Source organism: Metopolophium dirhodum, chromosome 8 (assembly GCF_019925205.1).
Source record: "Metopolophium dirhodum isolate CAU chromosome 8, ASM1992520v1, whole genome shotgun sequence".
NCBI lineage: Eukaryota > Metazoa > Arthropoda > Insecta > Hemiptera > Aphididae > Metopolophium > Metopolophium dirhodum.
In genome coordinates this window covers 32444597-32470897 of record NC_083567.1, presented here as the reverse complement: position 1 = coordinate 32470897, position 26301 = coordinate 32444597, and the positions used below count along the sequence as shown (strand labels likewise).

Genomic DNA, 26301 nt, shown 5'->3' with positions numbered 1-26301 from the left:
GCGAGGCTATCATGCTAACCAGAAGGTGGGCTTACATGCCACCGAGCCTCCACATCGGGGGACACCCAATCGACCTCAAAGACAGACTCCGGTATCTCGGAGTCTTCCTTGACAAGAGGTTAACGTTTACCGGCCACATCAAGACCGTAGCAAAAAAGGCGTCTCGCTTGGCGGCCGCTCTGGCTCGGCTAATGCTGAACGCCAGGGGCCCGTGCCAGGCCAAGAGAAGGTTGCTTGCGTCTGTCGTCGAGAGCCAACTGCTATACGCCACCCCAGTGTGGATAGATACGGTTGCAGCCGCAGCCAGTAAGATGAAGAATCTAGTGCGTCCCCAGAGGGCGATCGCATTTCGGATCCTCCGGGCTTACAGGACAGTGTCTGATGATGCATCGCTGATGTTGGCCGGTATGCCTCCGGCGAATCTCCTGGGTCAAGAGAGGTCCAGGATCAGGTCCCGGTTGAATGCCCCGGCAGATCCCCGTGTCCCTACGAACCCAAAGACTACCATAAAGCGTGAGGAAAGGTTGACGACCATCGCACTCTGGCAGGCCAAGTGGGCGTCATCTACCAAAGGGGACTGGACACGCACAGCCCTACCCGACGTCGCCAGATGGCTAGGAAGGACGGTACCCGAAAAGTACCGAAGGTACCCATGTAATACCACATGACGCAGGCACTAACGGGGCACGGATGCTTCCAAAAGTACCTGTACAAGATGGGCAGAGCCCCCAGTGCGAGATGCTATCACTGCGACTCCGATTCCCCGGTCACACACTGTTCGACTGCGAGTACTGGAGCGGACACAGGGAAGAACTGTCAACTAACCTCGGCCACCACCCAAGTCCCGGGGATCTCCAGGAAATACTCTGCGGGCTGGCCTTCGGGTCCCTCCCTGTCGACCAAGCAGAAAAGGCTTCTGTATTGTGGGAGCCGAAAAAACTTTCCGCCAGTACTACAGGATAGTAGAGAACATCTTGACCAACAAGGAACTGGAGGAAAGACTTCGGTAAGCTGTGGAGAGTAGGTGATGGACGAACGCGATATGGGCCAACCAGCCGGACCGAGAGGTCACCAGGTTTAGGTAAATGACAGTCAAGCCGCACAAACACATTCATACGTATATTTTGTTGTACTTTGTATATTATTTTTATTCATTCCTGTATATTCCTGTACTTTTTTGTTGTTATTGATTGTAAGCTCTCCGAGCTTGGAAAGTTATTGTTGTTAGTACCTACTAATAATACCTACCTATCTACCTAGCTACCTACCTACCATGCAACAATAAACGATGAGGCCGGAGGGGACGTAATGCTAACGTAGTCCCCCTTCCGGTTCTCGATACCAGGAAAAAAAAGGGGGGTTGGTAAATTGGAGAGAATTTAACTTGTTGGTAATTCCCAGGAATTCTTAGGAATCTTCCGAAATGACAAGAAATATCGAAAAATTAGTTATTATTCATTACGTAAATTAATGGCATAATTCAATTAGATATTCAAATACAATCTTACACAGGAAGTTAAGTTATATGTGAACAACTTATAAGTTAAACTATTATTTTTACTACAATTAAGTTGTTATTTCTTTTAAACGATCAAAAATTAATAATTAAAACAAAAGTTTAACAAAAAAAAAATAAGGTTATGTGCAGTCCATATTTTGTACACATAATATTACCATTTGAATATTATAAAGTAATATTATTTATGATAAAAGAACTTAATTAGTTAAATTAAGACAGAATAATCTTAAACAAACTATATTATAATGGAAGTGAAAATGTACACCCCGCACTTCTAATATAGACTCCTATTATAGTCATGTACGAGTAGCTGGTATTTAATTATTTAAAATTAAAATACCAAATTTTATTTATTTTGAAGGTAGGTATCTAATAGGTATAATACAACAGAATAAATAATAAGGCTGCATTTTTTAAATCAAAATTATTATAATAAGTAAATAGTAATAACTATACCTATAACTATAAACAAATTATAACTAGCTAGGTATTATAAAAAAAAAATAACTAATAAAAATGTACATTTTAATTTGTTGAATTCACGAAAACCCCTAAGAAATTACCCTAAGGAACGTTCCGGGAATCTCCGGAATGCCAACCCTAATTATGTGAAATTTTCTAAAAATACAAATATAAACTACACTGGCATGTTAAATTTCTATCAAATAATAAAACAAATTTTAAATTGTAGAGTTAAATAAATTATGTGCAGAGCGATGAATATATTTATATTACAATTATGTTTATTTTTATTTATGTGTGTGTGTGTGCATGCCGTTTACGTTTGGAGCAAAAAGTAAAAATTCAATAAACTTTAAAGGTAGTTTCTTGTAGATATGTTTATATATTTGGTACTTTTAGGAGGTTAAATTTGAAATTCTTTGTCCTTTTTAAATACTTATTTGAATTAACGTTCCCCTTTTTTAAAAATAGGGAAAAACACGAATTTGTACGCAACGTTTTTGACTAAATCAATTTTGTTTTTTGTAGTTATTCAAAAATAAATATTTGTTATGACTTGAGATTTTTACAAAATATTAATTTAAAAAAATATTTTGTCTCTTTCTGTGCTATATCTACTTATTTTAAATATTTGATTTTGTTTAGTTTTTACGATGTATGTGTGATAATAAAAAAATATGCAGTTGTTTGGTTACTTCTAATTATTATTTATAAGAGTTACAAATGTATATGGTTGATTTTCTAAATTCTAAACAGAGTAGAGGAAGTAAAGTATTGGTAGCTCAATGATTGAACAAGGGTAGTATATAGATTTAGGTACAATGATATATCTACATTTTATATCTACATTTTACCAATGTGTTTGACAATTTTACAAGATCCCTCATAAGTTTTTCTTAGAGTACCATAAAAAGAATTAAAACCTAACTTCATATATACATAATTTTATTATAGACATTTGAAGTTTAAATCGTGACAAAATCAGATAGGTATTTAAGCAAAAAATATTTTTTTTAACAATTGGTAATTTTGTTGTTATTCAAAAAATATTTACTGTGGGAACTTTGAACTTTTTGCCATTACGTACCTATATTAAAGTTTTCTATACACAATGACATTTTTCAAAATACTTAAGCTAATGTTAAGCTATTTATACCATTATATTGTACGTCGGTAGGTATATTCATAAATTGATAAAAATAATGTGTAATATACATAATATTATAATATATTATAATAATTATTAGGTAGTTATACTCACTTATACTACATAAGCTATGATTTTGGAAAACCTACAATGGCTTCAATTACTAAGATTAATATAAATTAAGAATTATAAAATATCCTTAGAAGTATGACTATAGTAGATTCCTATAATAGAGCCATCTAGTAGTCAGTTAATGACTTATTCAATGATGAGGTACACTCAGAATCGTCTATCTAGCACAGTTACTTCCCCGCTTTTTTAAAATACTAAGAAGATATAAAATAAATTCAAAATATTGTGCAAGACATATCAGTACAGTTTTTTATAAACACTTAGGAGTTTTTAAAAAAAGTGAAAAATTACAAATTTTGGTAATGAAATTTAGTTTATTAATAATATATAACTTTAATAATAACTTATATATTTGATAATTTTATTGTTTAGCATTCCGAACACTAATCAGAGGTATTTTTGAATGTATTCCATTTTATTTTAGATATTTATAATGCATCTCTCTCGGTATTTTAATTTATAGATAATAACGCAACTTCAGCATCGATATTTTTATTTTTAAAACGCAAAACTCTATCAAACTAGTATATTGTGTGGCAAGGGCGGGAAGTGAGCTATTTCAGTTGCGGGCGACGTGTGCGGCATGAGCCGTAGGCAAGGGCCGCATTTCGCCCAAGACTGAAATTGTCTTTTCGCACGAGCTACACATACTATTTTTTGTCACGCATCTGCATTCATCGACCACTGTAAAAGTAGTGCAGGGATCTATGCAACAACTAGACTATAATTGAACGACAACAATATTTCATGAAAGAAACGATTTGAAGGGTACAGGGCAAAAACGGTAGTAGTCCATTTCTATAAATTCTTCAGGAGAGCAAAAACAAAGTTTACAGACTTCTACCTATCTAATTATTAAACAAAAAATATGCCTTATGAACTTATATTTTATTAAAATGTATAAACTTCGAAAAGTTATTGAAATAAATTTAAAATTGTAATGATAATTATTAAAAAAAAAATATATCAAAATAAAAAGCATGGACTTCAATCTTTTTTCACAGGTTAATCTGGTGTTAATCCGGTTAATCCAGTTAATAAATTATTTTGATTTTGTAAAATTGTTCAGCTTTTTTTAAATGTATATTTTTTTCCAAATTTTTTTTATTTAACTCTTTTTCAATTTCACTATATGCAATTTGTGCTGACGAAGGGGTTGCATTTTTTAGTTTTTCCGTAAGATTGGCCACTTCTGCCTTTTGAGAATCACACACACTGCATGTATCCTTACGAGGATAACTGAAACTAATATTTATTTATTTTAAGCGTCACGCATGGAGGTTATAATATGATTATAAGATGAAAAAAAAGTTTATGTTTTGTAAGGACCGACGACCGTGGTATAGATTTTAGTCTGTTTGTGCAGGGTATACGTGCGTGAAATGTGCGCGCAACACTTTTGGGGATTTCCACTTTACCACCCGACATTTTTGGGGATTTCCACTTTACCACCCGGCACTTTTTGGGATTTCCACTTTACCGCCCGGCACTATTAAAGATTCTCACTTTACCACCCGCTGGACGGAAAAAGGATGCTTTCCGACGCTTCAACCGTTACCGAAAACCAAACTTTAGGTGCAGGCGTGACCAAAACTATATTTGCATTCATGGTAAGCATATATCTTTTTTTAAGCGTATTTTTAATGATTTTTAAATTACAACAATAGTACAATACATGATTATAACTCTATAATAAAATTATAATACATATTGACAATAGACATGTAAGTAACAAATAGGAGAAAAAATGTATTGTGTATTTCCTTACTTGCTCAGGAAACCATGGCGTCACGAATGGCATCTGGAATGTATTGCTATAGGAATGTAACGTATCAAATGAATCTGGGCTGACACTTCCCAACATGGAATAAACACCTCTCGAAAATTGGATACAAACTGAAAAAAATAACAAAACAATAAATAAATAAAACAACAGGACAAAGGCAAGTGGAGAAAAGCTTAATAGGTCGTTTTTGTCAAGCTTATCCGCATCGCATGACAATGAGATGAATTTCGTTAGGAGTTTGGTCAACCATCTACAGTTGTTACCTATTTATCAGCTAGGTAATACTAGCTAGCTGTTACATTTTAGTTAGTTGGCGTAAACGCGTAGTATTAGACATTTTTCTTTATCAAAACCTATATATATTATAACATGATTATATTTTATTATATTTTTTTTTAATTTGAATTTTTTCGCTGTATTATTAGCAAAAAATCAAATCATTTTTACTGAATATTAAATACATTGCTCGTATTTCGCGCAAATCAGTTCTGTCACACAAAAACACCACGCATGCAACTTTGCACTGTCAGGACTCAGGAGAACACGCTCGTAATTCTACCTAAAAACGATTTTTGCGCGTAATTTGGAAACACTTTATTATTTATATATTACCTTTAAGCTTTAATATTAAATAGACCATAATGAGATAGCTCATACCACAACCACAAGACACAAACATAAATTATTAGCGATTTGAATTTATGAATGTAGAAATCAGAACTTTGATAAGGTAGGTACTCAATTGTTAGCTATAGATTTTTGTAATTTTTTTTCGTTTTAGATTCTGAGTGGAACGATGAATGTATTGAATTTACAATAATGTGTGTTTTTTGCGACGCAATCGACCCGAGTTCGATTCCTAGGCCATGGGCTGCATTTTTCTTCGGACAAGTCACGGTGTCGTCGTCCCCCCCCCCCCCCCCCCCCGGGCATAGCGGATACCTACGGGTGCCCAATCAAAAATTCTGCCAAACTAAACACATACGTGTTCCTCCCCCTACCGACTTAATAACATACAGTAAAAACTAAAAATAGCTAATGGCCTCAGCTGCCGGGCTCAAGATCAATAAAAAAAAAAAAAATAATAATAGCATCAAATATATTTGGTAAGATCATAGGCTGACAGACCGTTTTCGCTCAGAATCGTTTTTTTTATACAATGATATTATATCATTGAATTTAAATTTAACACCATCCATTACAGTGACCCACTTGTAATATACTGTACAGCAGAGCGACATCCACTTACCCTGCACCTTTTTTTTGTATAATTTTACTAAACTATATTTATATAGTTATATCAAAGCCCTTAAAAACGTGACAGCATTTTTATGATTTCCATCAGTTAACATTTTGTGTTGTAACTATTATACTACACGGTACACAGGCTGTATACTCTTATCTATCTGTATTTTTTGTAAGCAGCTCTATTTACTACCAAAATAAATTAAAATGTCTTTTTTTTGTTAACTGAATATCGAATATATTATGTACATACAAAATATAGATATCTTGCATTAATTAGACTTGACAAGTATCTTAGGATTGTGTATATTATTTAGGTATAGCAGTATAATACTAATAATATACTATATAGATAAGTTATATTTAAAATTAAATATGTTCAGAAAAGACTTTTAAAAAAAAATTAAGTAGAAACTATTGAGAATTGAAACTAAAGATAGAAGAATATCGCAGTGTATTCAAAATAACCAATATTTAATAATATTATTATAATCTATAATATCATAAAATATTTCAAATATATATTTTGTAAAAACATAATATTTCCTAAGCAAGTAAACAAAATTCAGATCAATGCATTTGACTCACGTACCAATACCATATTTAAATGCCTACCTACATTGTTATTATTCAAAACAGCTACGAAAACCGAACGGCAACTACAATGCAACATACATATTTTGAACTGAATTCTCGTTCATGATCATTGTTATGTTTATAATAGAGAAGCAATAAACAAAATAACTGTAAATATTTAGGTATTTTAATAAAATAATTATGATACAATTATATGCATACTTTTTTATCATGTTACATTTAGATTTAAGTAAACTAAAATCGATATTAGCCATTAAATATAGGTAATTATAATTAAACACAGTATATTATATGACATTGTATACAGAAATTCATCTATTTTAGTGGTATATTTTAGTGAAGTTTATGAACCTCTAATAAAATATATGTATGGAAGGCAAAGCAACTAATGTGAACATTTTTGGGAGTCAACTCGTATTTATTTATATAATTATGAAAGGGCGCTCGGAAATGTTAACAATTTTTACTAACATTTTACATTTATATCAGGTAGAACCCGGTGATTGGGTCAATATTTTAACCAATTTTTTATTATTGAACCCGGTAATCAGAAGAACTTCAAGCAGTCGTAGACGATTACATTAAAATTAGAAGCGTAGAAGAATATTAAAGGCCAGGAAACGAACTTAAATTCGAAAGAATTATATTCTTAATGAAATAAAAAATTAATAAGAGAAAAAAACCAGATTTGAATTTGTGAAATCTGTATTGCATTATTTGAAAAAATAATTGTATTTTTAAGTAATTGAAAAAAAAAATCTAAAATTATGCTGCAGGTGTAATAAATTAGATACTATAATAAATTGTAATTTGTATTACACATTTGTCGCCCAATACCCGGGTACCTTCATACCTTTAAAAATATATATTTCATTTGTAGCCCAATACCCGAGTAATAAAATATAAACAAACATTGTATAGGTAAAATGTGGCACAATTACCAACCACCAATTTTGAGGACAAGTTAATCCTACTAATTTCTAGGTAACAATTAGGTACTTAAAAACAAGTTAGGTGCTTCAAAACTGAAAAAAGAAGGTATTAAGTACTTATGCATCGATACATGATAATAAAATGTAGATAGATAGGTACTGGGTAGGTATAGCCGGTTAGGTTAGGTATTTGGCCCATTGGCCATTTGTTGTGAGTTGGTAACAATATTAATAATAGTTTCCCCAGTGACGCCGATCCTAACCTAACCGATCCGGTTCACCAGCTTTGATAAATGCCATAAGTATAACTTAAGGAGTGGGTTAGTTGTTGTCAGGTTAAGTTAGATAATTTTGTGATAAAATTAACCTTTGATGGGTTGGGGTGAGTGGTAGGTATACTATATTATATAGAAATTTGTCAATTTGTCAATTAGGTGTTTGAGTAATTCAGATGACAATATGACATCGGCGCCACTGATTTTACCATAGATAAATGCGACGGATGCATCAACATTCATAATTCATAATTTGTAATCATTGTTTAATATATTATCTATAACACGGATAATGGGTAGTTAGAAGTTGTTATTAAACTAAAAGGTACAACATTATTTTTTTATTCCAAAATTCAATATTTTACTATACAAAACATACCTGTTCGTCTCTTAAACGGCGCCACTGGTGCATATACTTATATTTCAAAATTAACTGTATGTAACTTGTGTAATACTTTGCACGTTTATCGCGGATAAAATTTTACGTAAAATTGGTTTTGCTCACTCCAAAAAATATCAAGTAGTTACCTATTAGGTTTACAGATCACGGATGCTTATATTAATAGAATTATTTATAGTCGTAGGTATAGAACGGTAACGGTTTGTCAACTTAGATTTTTGGTACCTACGTAAACTCGAAAAATTAAAAATACTCATTACATTCATTACAATTCTGGTTATAATTATTATTATTATTATTATCTTAGCCTTATGAGCTCACATATTCACTGGATTTATTAAATCCGTTTATTGAAAACTGAAATAATTTGTTGTTAATCCTAAAATCAAATCATACCTATTATACATACCTATAATGCGGTGTAATGTATAAAACGAATTTCCCTAATCGGTTAATATAATCAGAACGAGCAGCGCTAAAATGGCAAAAGGTAATCACATAAATTTAACTAACTGTTACAATGTAAAATGTAAAATTTAAATTATAAATATCAAAGACTATTATAGTATTATAATTATTATTAATAATATTATTTATGATATTATGTCCAGAGCGGGCGCCAAAACCTGCATCATCAGTAATTATTATTTTTAGTGTGTCACGTGACACAATATTATAATCGTATCCGCTGTGCGCTTTTCGGAGAGTAGTGGTCACACTGTTCAAAAGTTGGTTAGTATTTTCGCATTTTCTGTTTTTATGTCTTTTTAATAATAATTATTTTTGTTTTACATTGTTCTTCTTTGCCCAATCCAACGTCCTGTCGCCCTGTTCTGACTGAGGCACGATTGCCCGCTGTCCGCGCGAGCCTAGAACTCTACTACGCAGCACAAGGTGTTGCGACAGACCAATTTGTGCGATAATATTCTCGAGTATACTAACTTTTGGAGTTTTTGGAGGTCCGTTAAATTGCGTGTCGACCAACAGCGTTTGCTTTCACTCGTTCTATCGCAGGCTGTTGCACGTTTTTGATTTTTCATAATATCGAGGTAAGTGAGAATATATTTAATGACAGTTATAATGTTATATTATGGCGGCTGTACGCGTGTTCGTGTAATAATATTGTCTTGTAGATGCATGCACATTATTAATATAATATTGTTAAATCCGTATGTAAATAGGTACTCGTACTGACGCCCGAAATTTTCTAAAAATTAAAGTCGTTGGTCGACGACATTTCACGAGGAGCGGACTGATAATTTTATTACGACCTGTTCTGTTAGTATGGAGTGGAGGACCTTTTCATAATGTGTCGTCGTTAGTCGTTATTATTATTTTAATTTTTGATCATTAATTCGCTGTGGAGTTGGATTTTTATTGAAAATATTGTTATGGATTTTAAGCTACTGAGAATGTAGAAATGAGCATCTGATATTATAGTCATGAACATTTTTTTTAAACCGAATTGGTGCTTATAAAGTTGTTACCTACACACTCAACTTACATTATTTTCTAGTACCTACCTACCTACTTTGAAAGTACATTAGGTATTAGGTATACAATATAAATATATATTTAAATGTGTTAGTATACCGGTCATTTTAATTGGTTTCTTATCAATATTATGATGACCAGATCTTTATTTTGTAGGTAGCTATTAGAAAATAATAAAATATTATTTTTTGAAACTAATAGTTACTCTAAGGCAAATAAAATAATACATAACATTATATTTATTGTTAAATTAAATATTATAGGTACCTACCTACCTATTAATTAGTTAAGTACCTAAATGAGAAACCAAAATAGTATTAAACCTTGAATATTAGGTATATACAGATCCAGATAGGCAATGTTTCAACCTAGGTACTGAGTTTTTGGATTTTAACCAGCCCTAAAAAATTAAGAGCCCAATTTTCAATAAGACATAATATTTATTATTTACTATCGTTCATATTTCATTGTACAGAGTTCAAGGTATTCAAATATTTCGGGCTATGTATTACTAAGCTGTGCCAAATTTTACGTAGCCCACAGAGTTCAACTCGGTAACTTGCCGGGTCTATTCGAGCCTACCTGTATAATGAAATATTTATAGGTACCTAAGTAATAAAACCTAACCTAGGTAATAAAATAAATGTTTTAAGCTATAGAAAATAATATAAATTCTAATTCCATAAACAAGATAGGAAAATTCAGTGCCGCAACTATTAACTCTTAGGCCTGTGTGCAAGGATTTATTTTGAGGCCCTAAATTGAAATTATTATTATTTTGAAAATGTAATAAGGGAGTTAAACTTACTTTATTAGTTATTACTTTTCATTAACCATCCCAAAAATTAACAAATCAATATCAATGTTACCTACTTTATAAATTTAAAATTAAAATGATTGAAATTATAGGTCATACGCCTTTTTTTTAGCACAATTGGTAGTTATACCGTGTTATTGCTATTAAAGTAACTCATTTTAATATTAGTATTACAGAGGGTCGGTTTAATTTTTGCCTAAAACATTACATTTAATATGTTATTAATTAATATTTAATTTTTATAATAGTCTACTATTCCCACATCTGACTCAGTTAGATATCTTGGACTTAACTTGGATAAGCGCCTCACTTGGAATAGCCATATCCGTATAAAAAGACTTGCCTTAAACGCTCGTCTTCGCAAACTACGAACGCTACTTACAAATAACAAACACTCCAGTTTAAAAATTAAAGTTCTTATGTATAAAACATTACTCAAACCTCTATGGACCTATATGGTCTCCAACTATGGGGTACAGCAAAAGCGTCCAATACAAACAAAATTCAGCGTTTTCAGAATATTGCTCTTCGAAAAATTACTAATGCTCCACCCTTTGTTTCGAATTACACTATACATAATGACCTGTCAATAAAAACTGTGACAGAAGAAGCTATACGCTTCTACAAAATCTTTCATGCCCGGCTGCAAACACACCAAAACCCACTCATTAAAAACCTATCCATCCAAACATTACCTGGCAACCCCAGGCGTCGCTTAAAAAGGAGCTGGTGCTGTGACTTGCTAGGGAACTAATATCGAAAAAAAAAAAATCAGTATATATAAATATAGCTAGTTTAACTCCCAGTCAAGTGCCATTAGTGGGTGGCTTCTTACTCATGTACTCATGTATTATTGTAACCCTTATCAAATATGCTAATTGTGCATAATTGTACAGATTGTATATATTATTGTGTAAAATAAAAAAAAATAAAATAATAGTCTATATTTCTATCATTCTATATTATTGTTATTTGTTAATAATTTTTATGTCCCCTTCCATAGAACAGTGAATAGGTTCATGGTACAAATAAGTCATTGCTTAAAATTTAAAATTACCTAATCTAAATATTTTAAAAATGTCATTGCATAATATAGCAACATTTATAATTTTATAAGCCCCCATGAATAATGTTTTTGAATTACAACGAAATAACACTAACATTATTATATTTTTCATTTAACTTTGAACTTAAATGTCTATAATAAAAACTATGTTAGTATATTTTTTACAGTTTTTAGTTACAATATTAAATATTTAGTTAAAAAAAAATTGTGCATTTTATATATTTTTAACTACAAAATAATTTGAAAATATTTTTGATTTAGATAAACTTTTATCAAAATTAAACTTTAAACGTTACCTAATAAAAAATCATGCTTGTGTAGGAATACAGGTATACTTAATGTTTTTAAACTACTATTAAAATAACTTATAATGAACCTTTTATTACATTTTTTATTGATATTCTAATAAATAGCTCAATAATAATAAAAAAAAAATGTTTATATCATACCATTAATGTATAGAAAAAACTAGTATAATTAGTATATTTTTTGGTGAAAATTTCAAGTATCTACTTCAATTATTGTAATTTGTTTTTGAACCTACAGCTAAATAAGAAAATCATTCCATGAAAATTAATTAGTTTATGGGTAAATATCTAATGTTCAAAAAATCAAAAAAAAAATTAATTTGACTTAGGTAGATATACTTTTTATTTTAAGGAAAAATGTATGTGGAATCTTGAAATACATTTTTAAACCTTAGATATAAAAACAAAATGCGCTTAATACAATACGTTATTACCAATAACTAATTATTAATAACTATAATTGCTTATTTAAGATCGGTATATTTTAGGACCAGATATCTCGAGAGGGTCAGATTACTTCGTGTACATGAGTATGTGTCCCTCTAAATTTTATTCTTACTCTATTTTTCTTTTTTTATATTCAAATGCATAATTTTAAATTCTATGTATTTAAATTTTTTAAATCAGAATTTGATTCTACCCACAAAATGTTGTTTTTCTTTTAAATAATAAAATACCCGAAAACTAACTATTCTACAGAATAGCCCTTCAGTAAGACATATTTTTTATTAGAAACCCCCCGGTTCTGATGCCCTTAAGGATATAAATTATGAATTGTTATAAAAGATTCAAGCATAGTATTACATACAAGTAATTGCATTTAATAAATTGTTAGTTGAACTTTATTTAAAAAAAATTTAAGAGAATACATAACATGGATAAGCAAATCTAGACATTTGAAATATTTAAGGGGGATAGAGTCACACTAAAATGTTGATACTGATTTATGGACTGTTTTGTTTGTGGTCTCTAACATTATAATATAAACAAAAAGGTTAGATAAATAAATAGTTATAAAATTAAAAATATATTGTGTGGGGAGGATAAAACATATGATCAGCTCCCAACCAACATAGTTACGCCTATGACGTAGGCATAAAGATGTGGCCTGGGTAATACATTTTCCCACCCAGAATTTTTCTCCCAAGCCGTCCCTGCAAACAACAGAATGGGTAAGTACAGATATTTTGAGACACTTGCTAACCCTAGGTTTAAGTACCCTACTTATATCAATGGTTTTTTTTACATTTGGTAGAAAACAATTTTAATATTAAAATATTTGTTAACAATATTTTGACAAAGTTCTTAATAATGTTTATCAAAAGTCTTTTTTTTCATTCTTTAATTACTTATCTAAATTTCAAATGAGTTAGCATTGCAATCTACAGGTTTTATGTCAGTTATTGTATTTTATTATATAGTTTGGTTTTTTCTTTATTACATTTTCTTTTACCTAGTTCATTTCATATTTTTATTAGTAAGTATTAAAATGATGATAAAATACAATATCTTAACATACGGTTAAAAATATTCATACAAATTATGTATGTATATTTTTTAAAATTCACCATTTGTTTGTTATTATACAGTATTAATTCAGTTATATTAATCAATATACATCAAAGGTTTACTTATCAAAATCAGTAACTAGGTAGGTTATAAATGCATTATGTTATATTTAAATCAAAAAAAAAATGTAGGTAATATTATTAAAAAGTAAATTGTATTTTCATTACATTATTATTTAATGTCATTTTTGTTTGTAAAATATTTGTTTTTGATAGCCATATGATTTGACACTGGTTGCTTAATAGTATGCCCTATTTGATACAATGATACCTATAATGTTATCATCATAAACCTTCAATTATATGGCCCATATATTGTTCTATAATATGTGGTCATTATAAATAAACAATTTATCTAAATTCAAAAAAAAAAAAATGAGCATATTTGCATATCTATACCTATGTACTTTGAGTTTAGCCAAGATCTTTAATTTTAATTTTCTAACACTGCACCCAGTGTCATTATACATTTTTTCTACTGTATATTATAATAAATAAATAATATTTATAACTATTCATAGTTATTGAATTTTATGAAGGTTTTATATAATAATTATTAATTGATATAAATGTATAGCATTTTAAATATAGGTACCTAATTATTAAGTTTGTTTTTTGTTTTCAGATGTCAAGTTTTGATAAAAGCGAAAGGCGGATGAAAAACAGTGACAATAATATTAGTATAAATATTAAGGAACATATTAAAAACGGTCATCATAGGGCAAAGTACACATTTACTAATGATCCAGTAAGTCTAAAACTACAATAAATTTTGGGTTCCCAAAAATTGTAATAAAATAAAATATTTGTTGTTTTATAAATAATTAATTTTATGCATGTGTAAAATCTACAAATGTGTTAAACTAGATAAGTTGTTTATTAAAAATTGGTAAATAGGATACAAATTCTAAAATTCTAGTTTTATAAATTCAACTTAGTATACCTAGTACAAATATTTGCTTTTATAAACAATTCAAACGTTGACATAATATTTTAATAATAATTTTACTTCTAATATTTTTGCAGGTCTTAAAATCAGTAAGTAAAAATTCATGAATAATAGTACCTGATAGTAACTATATATATATAGCTTAATTGTGAGGTATAACAATGTAGAATAAATTCATAAGGGTTAATTACCGTTCATTAATAATTGGTACAGTTTGAAAAACCATCTGTCTACAATGGCAATGGGAATTACTACAGCAAAATAATTATACTAACTTATTTTTTTATACATAATATAATACCTAATTTAAATAAAAATGTTCATTTAAAATTATATAAAATGTAATAGTTATATCTATGTAATTTATGTACTACCGGGTGATTTTATCATTGAATATTCATAATTTTAAAAAGTATAAATGTTTTTGAAAAAATACATTTTAGATGCCTAATTGTTAAAATACCTATATATATTTTTATCCTGAAAATTGTTTAAGTTATTTACTTAATTGAATGACAACATACCGTTTTAATTTTGTAATCCAAGGCAGAATATTTTGATAAGTATTTAGATACATAAAAATTGAATTTAGAACAAGTAGTTTATGAATTATAACTTTTAATACTTATAACACATAAACTACTCGTCCTAAATTCAATTTTTATGTATCGAAAAACTTGCCAAAATATTCTGCTTTGGAATATGAGGTTAAATATATATGTTGTCATTCCTTAAAAAATGTTGAGGATAAAAAATATATATATATTTTTTTAAATGTTTTTTAATGACAAAAAAAGAAAAAATTATATTATAATTAGGTTTATTATAATTGGCAACCAACAATAAACTAACAGTTTTTAAATTCTTGAAAAAAAATTTAATTTTACTTTCAGACTGATATAATTGATCTTAATGTCGAAAAATATAATGGTATTGATCATATAAAAGCTCTACATGCATATTTGGAAGAAATGAATTTAGGGAAAGTTGAATTTACCGTTTTTAAGTGTAAATCAAAATCAAATATACCTGCTCATTATGCCAATATCAAGGTAATTTAGTGTAGTTTTCTATTAATATACTTTTGTGTAAAAATATAAATTAATTATTATATATTATACATATATATATTAATTATTATATTTATATTATATAATACAATATTGTTAAAACACTTTGTTTTTGTAGTTAACATGTTTGTTTTGTGTTTTATGTAAAATAGTTCAATATAATTCATTAGTACTTCAATATTTCAATCAGTTGTAATACTTCCTCGACAACTGTTGTTTTCATTGTTTTTAGATTTTTGTGTACAATTCCAACATTTACCTATTTTAAGAGGTTTTTGTTTAACATAATACACAAAATTATCCCACACAGTTTTTTCACCATCTCTTTTAGTTCTTATTAATGCCATTACAATAGACACAGTAACAAACAGTTATACGTGCCTGGCACAATATCGCAAACTATAAAGCAGTACCAACAATAGTTAAGATAATTTCATTATTATCAATCTCCCTCTTAAATTGGATAAAAACATACATAGAACATAACGTGAATGATAGTAGCCAATAGGTGCCTGTCATATACTTTGGGTAAAACCAAAGTTCCTATTTACCAACCCATAATTATATACACATACCCTAGTCCCTAATAAAAAAAAATGTATATGTTGGTTCATGGGCAGAGGAGATGTCCATATACCATATAAATATACAATTGTTTGTGTTATACGTTGTACTTGTCCTGGTTTAAAATTACTATGGCAGGTACTTACATTAAAATACTATGACATATCTTTTGTTAATATTTTGTATGCATAAATCATTTGGTACTTAATAAAGGTAATAACATATCTTAAACCATAGAACTTATTTAATTATTTTAAATTATTAAATTCACTTTTAAAAATGGTGAAATATTGAACTATTTATTTTCTTATCTTGTAATTTTTTTACTGCATGTTTTGACCTGAGGCAGACCTAAACTGAAAGCGTGGTTTGGTCATCTGTTAGGCAGAATTTTTGTTTAGGAACTAGTCCTGCCTTGCTTAAAAATATATTAATTATATGTACACATAAAAATATTAAATTTAATTATTCAAATGGTATATTACTTGCATTATGTTTTAAAAGTAAACAATAATTTCTGGATTTTAGCTCGGCAATGTTTCTCTTGCTAGTTCATTCCCGGAAAAATATTCCCTACCTGAAGTGGCTGAACAGGTAGCTGCACGTAATGCATTGGTTATACTGAAGAAGACTCATAGTCATAAAAATATTCCCTTCACTAATGATATTTCTATTGTTGCCGAAAGATTGGAAAAGGTCTGATTTTGAATTTGTAATATTAATTTTTTAATTTGTTTTAATTGTGGTTATTTACAGGAGTTAAAAAAAAATTATGCTGGTCTTTTTTGTGATAAAGTGGAAAATATTTATAAAGAAGTATATAGTGAGCAATTACCTTCAAATTGGTTAGTTCTACTAGGTCAGTTAACAACAAATATTGTAATTGAAAATCTACCTAATCAGAACAAATCCATTTTATACTATGATGCTTCTCCTGTATGTATACTAATCAAAATATCAAAATGTAATTTAAAATTCTTAATTGTATACAATATTTATTGACTGTTTTGTTTAAAGGCTGATAAAAAAAAACATACAGATCTTTTGGATACTTCTGTGACTGAATCTTATGAGAACTTACCTATTATGAATTTTGTTGATAAAACTGAAAGGAGTGTAACTGTGTCTAGTGTAGACAGTAATAACACATTTTGGGTTCTTTTTGTCCATGACAGTATTAATGTAATTATAAGTTATTTCATTTTTTAACATAGTATTCTGGTTTAATAGACATAATTTTTATAGGACGATTATGACACTTTATTTAAAATGATGAATCTGCCAAGTGAATCAAAACATTTTATTCAAATGTATAAAATTGATATTTCTGATGTGTATGCAGTTCAAATACAAGATGAATGGTATAGGTTTCAAGTCATGAAAATTGAAGATGATAGCGTTACTGGCATTTTTATTGATTTGGGCATGGAGTGGAGTCTTACTAAAAGTAATGTTATGTTTTTGCCTCAAAAGTTTCTAAAAGTATCTTCGCAAGTGAGTTCACAAAATAATATTGTTAGTAACCAATTATTCCAAACTAATATTGTATTTATATGTTCCCAGGCTATAAAATGTGCTTTAACATCTCTGTCTTTTGCACCTTATTTTGAAGTTGCTAATACGCTGTTTCATAAAATGTTATTTGGAAAAGAATTTACATTAGTACCAGATAATATTGAATGTGATATTCCATTGGTTACATTATATGATGGAAAGTGTAATGTGAATGATGTAATTAGAAAAGCCATTATAGAAAAAACCAATTTTGATAAAGTATTACCACGTTTTACCTTATATAATTTAAATTAATTGTCTAGAACTGATTAATATGAATTTAAAATAATCATATAAAAAAGGGTTTTTAGTGACTGCCGACTGGTAATAAGACATGTATAAACTAGGTGTAACATAAATATATAAATTTTGAATTAAAACTCTAATGATACTTACCACATGTTAAAGTCATAAAAAAACATGTTTTCAATATTTAGAAGGAAAATCATGTTGGGTTCTAATATTTTTGTAGTAGTATTTAAATAGTCAATATTTTCAAATATTGTATGTATACTGATATAAAATAACTACTTTATGTTATCATGTTATAGAAATTATAATTCATAGAATTTGTCATGTTCTGTGTGCTTTGTGGAGTACTGTAATATGATTTAATTGGGAAGTTTGTTACTTTTTTTATTTTAAAACTGATTTAATTATTAAATTTAAATCTTTAATGGCATTTGTATGTTGTACAGTAAATACCACAACAACAACAAAAAAAAAAATAGTCATAAACCTATGTTTTACAAAAGACAAAATATTTTAATTATTCACAAATATTATACATTTTATCAATACCATCATTAAGTAATATAAAAAAATATCTTTAGATATAAGTTAACTAATTTACTACTATGACTGTAAATATGACATTTGTTGGATTTTTTTTAAAAAATTTAGTATGATACTTATTATATTATGACTTTTATTTTGTTTTTAATTTTGTTTTTATTGTTATTATTATTATCAAAAACATATTTTATATTACAATCTTTTGTAGGGTGTTATCTTTCACTCAGTTATTAGGAGAATGTGTTAATTTCATATTTGAACATAATATTATATTAAAGTATATTATATAATATCCATAGAATGATTTATTAAAATGATATACATTATTATTTAAAAGACTATAAGTAAGATATTAGTAGATATATAATATTTTTTTAACATAATATGTATGTACTATGACTTCGTAATACTTTTATGAGTGCACTATATTGAATCATTTGACTAAAAATCATTATTTAAGGAAAGAGAAGATGTTTTGTTATTTTCATTACATTATTATTACATTTTATGGAGTTTAAAAATGTTAATCAGATTTATACAAATATTATTAATTTCTTTTTTGTAAACAATTTCTACTAGATTCATGAAAAATGTGAAAGAGCTAGCCTGACTTATGTTGCTGATGGTTATGTATATTTACATCCACCAAATGAGACATTGACAATAATGGAATCTATATTGGATTCTATTTCCGCGAATCAGCCTCTTGACAAACTGTATTCCAAAAACAGCATTTCGCCGCATAAGTTATATCTTGTTAAATGCCCAGATCTTAATTTGTGGAGCAGAGCAATAATCCACGATTTTATATTTACTGACCAAAAGGTAAGTTATTTTTATACACAGTCACATTGATATGTATTTTTATATTTATATTTATATTTGTCTGTGTTTATAGTTCAAAGTATACTTTATTGACTATGGTAACTATGGTTATATTGATCAAGATAAATTTATCGATTTGCAGTCATTTGATTTATTTTTGTCTTCAATCGGCCCTCAGGTAATAACTTGCCTGATTTAATGTTTCAATAAATTTATATTATTTTATCGCATACCCTCTGTTCAAAAAATATTTTTGAGTATATCTTATCATTTATTTTATGAAGTTGGATATTTTTACAACAATAGTATTTTGTACTTAAAGTTGAATTTATTTTTTAAACATCAAGTATCTTTATGATTTTATAGGCTTTAAAAGTGTCGTTTCATTTATTCCCACCGGAGAATCTGATAGATCAATCTCGGTCCAGAGCATTGTATGAAATGATCACTGAAAAATCTTTGGATGTATTTGTTGTTTCCACTAATAGTGATGGTATTCAAGTAGTTGAAATATTTGATGCTGATGATAAAAATCCTAATCGATTGTCGTTTAATACCCAATTATATCAAAGGTAAATTGAGTACATGATGTATCATTATGATAAAAAAAAAACTAGTTCTTGATGACACTATTATTGTTTTTAATATTTTACAACATATTATACTAACATACTAACACTTATAATGTATGCTAATTATAACAGTTAATCTTTGGCCATACAATTCCATAATTATTATTTTGAAAAAAATTTTTTATGTACATATCTAATTTATATATTTTGCATGACATAATTATTATTCTTAGAAATTCAAAATAATAATTAGCTCTAACTTGGGCAATTTTCATTAGATTTTAATTTTCTTTTTTTTTTGAACTGTTAAAAAATACGATCCACAAAATGGCTATCTTGGAAATTTTAAAAACTTATTTGCCTAAAAAGATTTTTTAATAATTTTTGAATTTTTGAAAAAAAAAATTGAATATTATGCTATTCAATCAGAATTTCCATATTTATTACTGTAAAAAAAACTGCATTTAAATATATTAATTTTCCATGGAGATACCTTAGGATGATACGAGACTTATGGGACATACTGTATAGATCAAAACTATTATATTTTTCTATATTGAATAAAAATATTATTTACCTACTTTTGTAATGACCTACAGTTGTGCAATGGTTCTTAAATCTTGCATTCATTACTGTAATGTCGACATTGCTAGAATTTATTTGGATCCCAAGTACAGCAGAATTAAAAGTTGTCAGAAAACGTCAATTGACATTTTTTCAATTGAAATATGAAAGTACTATTGTTTAATTCATTTTTTTTTTCAGTGTTTAGTTATGAACTGTTAAAGAAACATTTTTACAGAATTTATATTTAAGACTCATAAATCATAAGTGAAGTATTTATTAATTTGTCAAATAAATATTTTGATATTTAAAAAAGTTGTCCTGGTTATTTTTATATTAATATGCAATAGTTTTTTTTTCGATTTTATATAAATATTTTTAAAAATTGTTAAAGTCAATAAAGAAACCAAATTTATGCAGAACAATTGGTTGTATATATTTTTTAATATGCTTTATCATTAAAGATATATTGTTTTTTTACTAATTTAACCTAATGCAGTAACTCATTGCCTCGAGCGTAAAATTTTAGGGACGAGGAAAATGAAATGTCTACTTAAATTGATTAAAAAAATTAATTCAGTGTAGGTATGAAGAAACCATGACACAGTTATCGATTACTCAAAACAGAAATCTAATATTTTCTCTTGTCAGTGATAAATATAATGAATAAAGATTGTAAACGGTCATAATATAATATGGGTCATTCATTATTGGCTATTGCGGCAACTCCCGTGTTATCCTTATCACTTATCAGAAAACACAACCTACAAACAACATTTAAAAGAGATGGAAAAGTAGTATCTAACTGCTCTGCTATTTTTTTTTTAATATGTATGTTTTCATGCTTAATATTATGGTACTTTAAAAACAATACGGCCCTGGCTATACTGTAGGCGTTACAGTAATTTTTTTTAGATTCTGAGCGGAGCGATGTATTCATTTTAAAATAATATGTGTTTTTATTGTATACGAGTATACAATAAATAGAAAAAAGACTTCGATCTTTGAGGGTGATTTATGGAAGCAAATTGGATCTAGTTGGTTCTTTTGAGAAGTCAAAATAAAAGTTCTTAATATTTATAATACATAAACTGGGCATTTTAAGGAAAAAACAGTTGTTAATCAAATCCATTTTGTATTTTATTTATAGTTCTACAAACTGTAACTACCTAATTTATAGTTATATTTAATTTTCCACTTAGTATTTACATGTGTGCGCACACGCGATTGTTGCAGCCGGTGGAGTTGCTCGACGCGTTATATCAGCGATTTTCAGAAACACAATTTTTTTTTAATATTAATTTATTACTCAGTATTCAACTTAGACATAGTCCAAATGTACATGTCATATGAATTACCTAAATATTACTGTTTAATAAATGTTACCCCTTAACTAGAAAACAAATAACTATAGGTACTAGGTACATTTTTTACAAAATGTTTATATTATCATTTTCTATACCTATTTGATAAATTTTCAAAATATTTGATTGTTATTGCGCTATTTATAGGCGTTCATTTTTTTTTTTTTTGCAATAACTAAAATACTATTCAACAATCTTGAATATTACTAATGGCGATGTATAAATATAATATTATGGCTGGCTAAAATAATAAAATATGCTTAGTAATATTGGCTGACGAGTATCTCCGCTCAGAATCGTTTTTCGTATACAAAATATAAAACATATCCATTACAGTGATCCACTGACACAATGTAAAGCAGAGCAGTACCCACGTCCCACTTGTCCACCTTTTTTCTAAGGGTAGGCTGAACTTTTGAATTCATTTTTGTCAAAATCTCGCTTATATTATGTAACTATGCTATACCTAATTATTTGTACCGTCTCCAGTCCCCTTAACTTAAAACTTATAAGTCAATTCTGACGTGCATATCTACTGTAGAATGGTGCAAATATAGGTTCGTGCTTATAAGTAGCTTATTTTGAAACTTTCATTGTGCATAGAATATAATGATAAACCTGTACCTAATGACAAAAAGTTTCGTCCGATTAATATTTTTGGAATCACAATAACTAAAATAACTACCTATAATAAAGTTTGTTAATTTTCGTTTGAGTACCTATCCAATTTTACTTTAAAAAAAATATATAAAATAAAATGATGCCCATTTATTTTTGGTATTTTTAAATTGCTGCAAGAACAGCAATCAACCTCGTATTTTACTTTTTATAAAACGTGTTTTCAATAGTTTAGTTTAAATATTAGAATTGTGTATTAGATATTTTAAATTATTTCCTTTTACAAAATATATTAAATATACATGATCAGTAAATCATTAGATTAAAGATGAAAGTCTAATACTGATATATTGTGGGAGGGGGGATAAATTAATTCTAGAATTTGCTTCTTGGTGCATAACGGCCATAACGATTAAATGTGTCACTGAATTATATAAATGTAGAGTGTAGATGTGTGCGTTGTGTATTTAGTTGTAAAAATATAGTGTTGTACCTGTATGTTTACGTCTATGCGACGACAAAAGGTCGGACCGGAAAAAAAATTTAACCACCTCCTGCAAGTAGGAGAAATGACTGATCTTAAAAGAAACGGTCATACGTATTGTGAGGACTGAGGAGGGTAGAGTAAGTGTATATAGGTACCCGCTGTAATAGAAAAGCGCCTTACAAGGGGTTTGGATTAGGTGTGGTAACGAAGCCTCGGGACTAACGGAATCGGTGTGTGGGGGGGGGGCTATAGAAACTGGAGAGAGTATTGAAAAAAACCAAGCGCAAAGGTTTTTGGTTTAAATCTACTAGCTAATCCTTCGTTCCAGGGCCTAAAATTAAAATATTTTGCTACTACACAGTGCACACCTAATTCCACACAAAAATATTTTAAAATAATGAACATAGACCTAGTAGTGCACATGCCACATATAACTTCATTGCACAATTATTGTTTTTGCTATTTATTAATAATTAGGTAGCTATAATAAATACAATCTAAGACAATCTTCTATAAAAGTCCTTGATTACTATATGGCTATTATATCATATAATATGACTAAACATTTTTAGTTAAAAACGAAATAGCTTGGGTTAATATACTTATTATATAATAAGCCACCCAGAATATAGTGTAGTCGGTATTATTTTTAGTGTTAAGGGCTTTAAACGAATACAATATGCTAATTAGTAATTTTCAATAATTTAATTGAATATTAATCAAATAAAAATGTATATAAGCCGAAAATAAGTACTGCGCATTTAATATTAGCTACTGCACACAATTTTAGGCCCTGCTTCGTTCTGTTGCAGGCTGCGCTACTGATCAGCCCACGTGGATAGGGCAGGATTTACCCTACTCATTTAAAGGCTAATATCTCGTTGTTAATTGAATTCACCACTGGCCATAACTACTGGTGTCCCACCACACTATCAGTATTTAATTAAACGTGCAGTATTTATGTATACACGCGTATGTATATATATTATATAAACGTATATTCACTATTATGTATTTATATATGTAGCATAAAATGTGCTATCAGCCCATCTCGGGGACGCTGCGGGTTGAGTTTTTATTACGCGGGAAAAAGAAAAGGAAATCCTTCACATAAATGTAGATTAGTTGAAAACAACGGCTGCTGCGTTATCGCCACTAATCTTCGTGTGCAGGCTTGGTCGTCGGTCGCAATTATTTTCCTTCTTCACTTCCACCACATCTATCTCCTATTCTATCTGTGTGTGTGTTGCAGTGAACAGTACTGCAACACGAAGGAAGGGAGTGTACGATTTGATAGCGGCCGTGCAAAAACTAATTTTAGATGAAGTGAATTAAAATATTAGCAACTATTATGAAATGTGAAAACAACATACCTATTTTATTTTAAGTATCTTTTATTATTATATAAAGTAATTTTCAATTAAAATATAGCTGAACTGCTGAATCGTTAGTAAAAATATTGGCACAACTAAAAAAAAAATCAAAGGTTAATAAAAACTAAAACTCATTTATCTATCTTTCTTATCTCTTTAAAGTAATAGCTTACAAATGCTAATAATATATCAGTATATCACGCATAGGTACCTACATAATACATACAACATACCTATACCTATAGTCGTATGATATAGGATGTCTAAAATAAAATATCACACTTAGGTTTTTCATTGTAGTAAGATGATTTTTGCCAACGCAGAAACTTCATTTATATGCAATAAAGTATTTTTAAATATCAGCCCCCTCCCCCTAAAATTATGACAAATTTTCGCTATGGATGAGCCTACATTACAATAAAATGAATGAAAACCGATCAAAATAAAAACCAAAATCTATATATTATATATAAGCCAAATACCACTCACTTATTCATCGTTAGGTAGATATCAAAAACTACAAAACGTACGAACTTGCAATTTGGAATAGTGTTTCCTCTAATGATGTAGATGTGTAATAACAAAGGGTTTTTCCGATATTCGCATTGTAAAGAGGTGGTGATATAGAATTCTTGAGATTCACGGTGGAAATTGAAATTTTTTTTGTTTATAAATGGTTGCCATTTGTTGCATATTATAATATTAATTATTAATAGTAGAAATTGGTATTATTTTTTTTTGATAGATATAAATTGTTGCCATTGGTTACTCGGGTAGATCAAGTACAATAGCGCATGCATCAAATTGACACGCTTATGGCCTCGAATAAAGAAACTAGGTAGGTACCTATATCTTAAAACCAAATGTATGTGTGTATAAGTGTGTAGTTCATAATATACTCAAAAACTACTCAATTGAATTTGATTAAAATCTTAGAAATCTTGTTATTTAGAGATACCAGAACATTTCAGAGAGTAAGAAGTTTAACGTTTAAACCACGTAAAAACATACCTAGTACTAAATCCAATCCGCGATTTTCGGTTGTCCATCTGGATCGAATTATTTCACAAAGCTAGGTAGGTATACGACGCAGATTTGTCTATGAACTGAGGTACACTACAACTAAGATACCTACTCTCAAACCGAAATACACGACACGCCTATATAGTGTATAATGTATAATGTATATACTATAATATACTATATAGGATTTATAAAAAAAAAAACTACATGAGCGAAGCCGAGATATTCAGCTACCTAGTTACTTATGCTGTCATACTGATTTATTGTAGGTAAGTACTAAGTAGTAAGTACCTAAGTTTTGTTAAGATCCGTTGAATTAATATGAACATGAGTAGGTACATACTTGACTTTCGATATTTCGATGTTATTTAAATTTGAAATATATAAAAAAAAAACGAACGCTTGCATATTTTTCTCATTATCACATCACGTCAACCAATCGAGACTTTAACCTGTAATATTAATATTATGATTTATAGATACATGTTATATATAGGCATAGGCGTGCGCACAGGGGTTGCCTGGGCACCCCCGGACCCTTCACCAAAAACGACAAGGGCCCTAATTATTAATTAACTGTAAATTAAACTAATGAAATTACTGACAAATTCAAAAATATTCCTTTTAAACGTCGATTATTATTATAAGATCGTATATCTATATATTGTTATGCAATATTTATTAGAGTGAATAATAAAACAAAATAAATATTTTTAGTGCATTTGATATCTTTAAAACATTTGTCTGTATCAATAATTGTTTTCAAAATTATTGTGGGGCCTAATTTTTAGTGTG

The 26301-nt window shown here is 28.9% G+C and overlaps 2 protein-coding genes across 2 annotated transcripts in view; one reads left to right on the top strand and one right to left on the bottom strand.

Annotated features, from left to right (window-relative positions):
- LOC132950407 (glutamate receptor 1-like) overlaps positions 1 to 26301 on the bottom strand; it is a 183770-nt gene that overhangs the window by 67183 nt on the left and 90286 nt on the right. Inside the window, exon 3 of the mRNA XM_061021843.1 lies at positions 5029 to 5156. Coding sequence (XP_060877826.1) covers positions 5029 to 5156 — 128 coding nt within the window. The remainder of the gene's footprint in view (positions 1 to 5028; positions 5157 to 26301) is intronic.
- On the top strand, positions 9192 to 23101 carry LOC132951232 (uncharacterized). The gene is made up of 12 exons (XM_061023015.1): positions 9192 to 9544; positions 14374 to 14496; positions 15591 to 15749; positions 16860 to 17027; positions 17088 to 17267; positions 17349 to 17513; positions 17577 to 17825; positions 17895 to 18104; positions 19260 to 19505; positions 19579 to 19683; positions 19872 to 20077; positions 20843 to 23101. Exons 2-12 carry the CDS (start codon positions 14374 to 14376, stop codon positions 20847 to 20849), a joined length of 1818 nt encoding a protein of 605 aa, XP_060878998.1. The 5' UTR covers positions 9192 to 9544; the 3' UTR covers positions 20850 to 23101.